This window comes from Austrofundulus limnaeus, unplaced genomic scaffold, assembly GCF_001266775.1.
Source record: "Austrofundulus limnaeus strain Quisiro unplaced genomic scaffold, Austrofundulus_limnaeus-1.0 Scaffold876, whole genome shotgun sequence".
NCBI classification, from domain to species: domain Eukaryota; kingdom Metazoa; phylum Chordata; class Actinopteri; order Cyprinodontiformes; family Rivulidae; genus Austrofundulus; species Austrofundulus limnaeus.
This window is the reverse complement of record NW_013953278.1, coordinates 155,826-158,744: the sequence shown is the minus strand read 5'-3', so window position 1 is coordinate 158,744 and position 2,919 is coordinate 155,826. Positions and strand designations below refer to the sequence as shown.

The following is a 2,919-nucleotide window of genomic DNA, read 5'->3' as shown; positions in this document are numbered from 1 at the left end:
ATATAAACTTATGAACCTCGGGCAGCAGCAGGGTTAAAAACAAACTGACATAAACTTGACTCTAAAAGTAGTTTTATTCTGATCCAGAGCCAACAATGAAAAATTAAAAATATTCACGCTAAATGTTCCAGAGGAATAAGAACCCAGACTCTGGTCTTGTTGGTTTCTGACCTTGAAAGTCTGTGTTTCCTGCAGGTCAGCACGGTGAAAGTTTTATCTGTTTGTGTGCAAACATTTTCCACCAATCCGAGGCGAGGACCGTGGTTTCACACATGTTCCGTGTCCCAGCTCCTCACACGACAGCCTAAAAGTCCAAACGCTCGCCGCTTCAGCACTTTGCCTTTAGCCTGCGGCGTGTGAGGATCGCAACAGGCCAGATGGTTTCTCAGGGGCTTCAGATGACCGGGATCCTGATGGCCTCCGTCGGCTGGCTTCTGAGCGTGGTGGTGTGTGGCTTACCCACCTGGAAGGTGACGGCCTTCATCGGCGCCAACATCATCACGGCTCAGACCATCTGGGAGGGCCTGTGGATGAACTGTGTGGTGCAGAGCACGGGTCAGATGCAGTGTAAGGTGTACGACTCCATGCTGGCGCTGCCTCAGGACCTGCAGGCCGCCCGGGCCATGCTCGTCATCTCCATCATCGTAGGCATCTTGGGCGTCGCCGTGTCCGTCGTCGGGGGGAAGTGCACCAACTGCGTGGAGGAYGAGCGAGCCAAATCGAAGGCTTGCATCACCTCCGGGGTGCTGTTCATCACCTCCGGGGTGCTCTGTCTCATCCCGGCCTCCTGGTCCGCCCACACCATCATCAGGAACTTCTACAGCCCGCTGCTCATCAACGTCCAGAAGTACGAGATCGGCTCGGCGCTCTACATCGGCTGGGCGGCTTCGGCCCTGCTGCTGATGGGAGGGGGGCTGCTGTGCTGGAACTGCCCCCCCAAGAACCAGCACCACTACGTGCCCAAGTTCACCCCCGTGAAGTCCGCCACCGCGTCCAGAGAGTTCGTGTGAACCGTTTCCACAAACGTGCACRGACTCTGAAGGCGGGAAACTGTCGGCTGCTTTGAGACGCGCAGGATTTTTATCAAATCTTAAAACTAAAATACTTCCTGAAACAGAAAAAAAGCTTCTCACAGGACAGGGAGCAGGTTTGTGAAGCTCAACAACAACTTGTGTTGCTTTTAGTGACACATCGTCAAAAATTCAACTTTATTCAAACCTTTAAAACAGGGTTTGCTTCCTTTTATTTTGAAGAATCAAAGAGCCTTGACTGTGATTAAAAAGTTACTTTCAAATGAATTCAACTTTATTATTGATAAAACAGCTCCATGTAACCGTGATGACTCGTTTTAACAAACAGGAGCTTTATTTTGTTTGTCTTTTTGGTCTCAAACANTGTTGATAAGAGCTGTAGAAACTCGGTGATCCTCTAAAAATATTTACAAAGCAAATGTGAAATTTGTGTTGAGATGAAAAATTCTGTAAAGTTAGACGTTACAGTTTGTGTCAGAGAGAGTTTCCACGACAGAAACCAGGACAACCCAGAAAAAAGGAGCAGCAGAGAAGGAGTGGCTGCATTTTTTCCTGTTTTTTTTTTTTTTTTCTTTTTGCATCAGTTGGATGACTGTGAGTCACAGCGGGACACTTCCACCTGTACTGGTTCCCAAATTCACACAAAACCCAACATGATGCCACACGCCTGGAGAAATAACGTCATGGCTGACGTGGGACCGGCCCCTCCTGGGTTCTCTGGATATAAAGGGACCGGACCCAGACCCACTCAGACACTGACTTCTGGGGACCGCTCAAGCAAGACTTGAAGAAGCTTTTGGACGTATTTTTCTGTGTTTTTGAGGACATCTTTGAGACATGGCATCGGCTGGGTTTCAGATTCTGGGAATTGCCCTGGCCATCATCGGGTGGGTGGGGGCCATCGTCACCTGCATCGTCCCCCAGTGGAGGGTGACGGCCTTCATCGGTCAGAACATCGTCACGGCTCAGACCACCTGGCAGGGCATATGGATGGAGTGCGTGGTCCAGAGCACGGGCCAGATGCAGTGCAAGGTCTACGACTCCATGCTGGCGCTCTCGCAGGACCTGCAGGCGGCCCGGGCCCTCATGATCATCTCCATCCTGGTGGGCATCCTGGCCATCTTCATGGGCATCGCAGGAGGCAAGTGCACCAACTGTGTGGAGGACGAACGCACCAAAGCCAAGATCTGCGTCGCAGCTGGGGTCACCTTCATCATCGCYGGCGTTCTGTGCCTCATCCCCGTCTGCTGGACGGCCAACTCCATCGTCAGAGAGTTCTACGACCCGATGCTGGGGAGCGCGCAGAAACGAGAGCTGGGAGCGTCGCTCTTCATCGGATGGGGCTCCGCGGCCCTCCTCATCCTGGGCGGGGGGCTCCTCTGTGCCAACTGTCCCGCCAAAGACACCTACTCTGCCAAGTACACCGGACCCCGCTCCACCGCCCCCAAAGACTACGTCTGAGCCGGGTCACCAGACCACGTCTGGACTTTAGATCCACGAGTTCCAGCTGCTTCATCAGGAGAAAACGATGGGAGCCACACCCGAAAACACCGGAGGACACATCTGAAAATGATTGATGAGCAGAAGAGACAGAGTTCTGGGACATTTGTTTTTATTCTTTTCTGTTATTTACATTTGTTTTTATTCTGTTATTTACGTGCATTTCATTCATGTTTTACACATTTCATATTAAAGTACTTTTTGTGAACTGTAAATAAAGTTTGTTTTTGTATTCAGACTGAAGGTTTTGTGTCATTTTCTAAAGTCAGAAATGGAGCCAGAGGAAAGAAAATATTTTAGATTTTAACTTTTGACTTTATGAATAATAAGTAAATTAAACATTTTAGCATTTTTTTGGTTCAACAAGAGGTCTAACTAAAACAGGAAG

The 2,919-nt window shown here is 49.8% G+C and overlaps 3 protein-coding genes across 3 annotated transcripts in view; all 3 read left to right on the top strand.

Annotated features, from left to right (window-relative positions):
• The window catches only part of LOC106533059 (claudin-4), a 9,828-nt gene extending 8,440 nt beyond the window's left edge, over positions 1-1,388 (top strand). Inside the window, exon 3 of the mRNA XM_014029269.1 lies at positions 196-1,388. Coding sequence (XP_013884723.1) covers positions 378-1,010 — 633 coding nt within the window. The 5' untranslated portion in view covers positions 196-377 and the 3' untranslated portion in view covers positions 1,011-1,388. The remainder of the gene's footprint in view (positions 1-195) is intronic.
• LOC106533058 (claudin-4) overlaps positions 1-2,919 on the top strand; it is a gene marked incomplete at its 5' end in the record, with an annotated part of 29,086 nt that overhangs the window by 7,430 nt on the left and 18,737 nt on the right.
• LOC106533060 (claudin-4) lies at positions 1,719-2,769 on the top strand. Its single transcript, XM_014029270.1, has one exon. It carries the CDS (start codon positions 1,869-1,871, stop codon positions 2,490-2,492), a length of 624 nt encoding a protein of 207 aa, XP_013884724.1. The 5' UTR covers positions 1,719-1,868; the 3' UTR covers positions 2,493-2,769.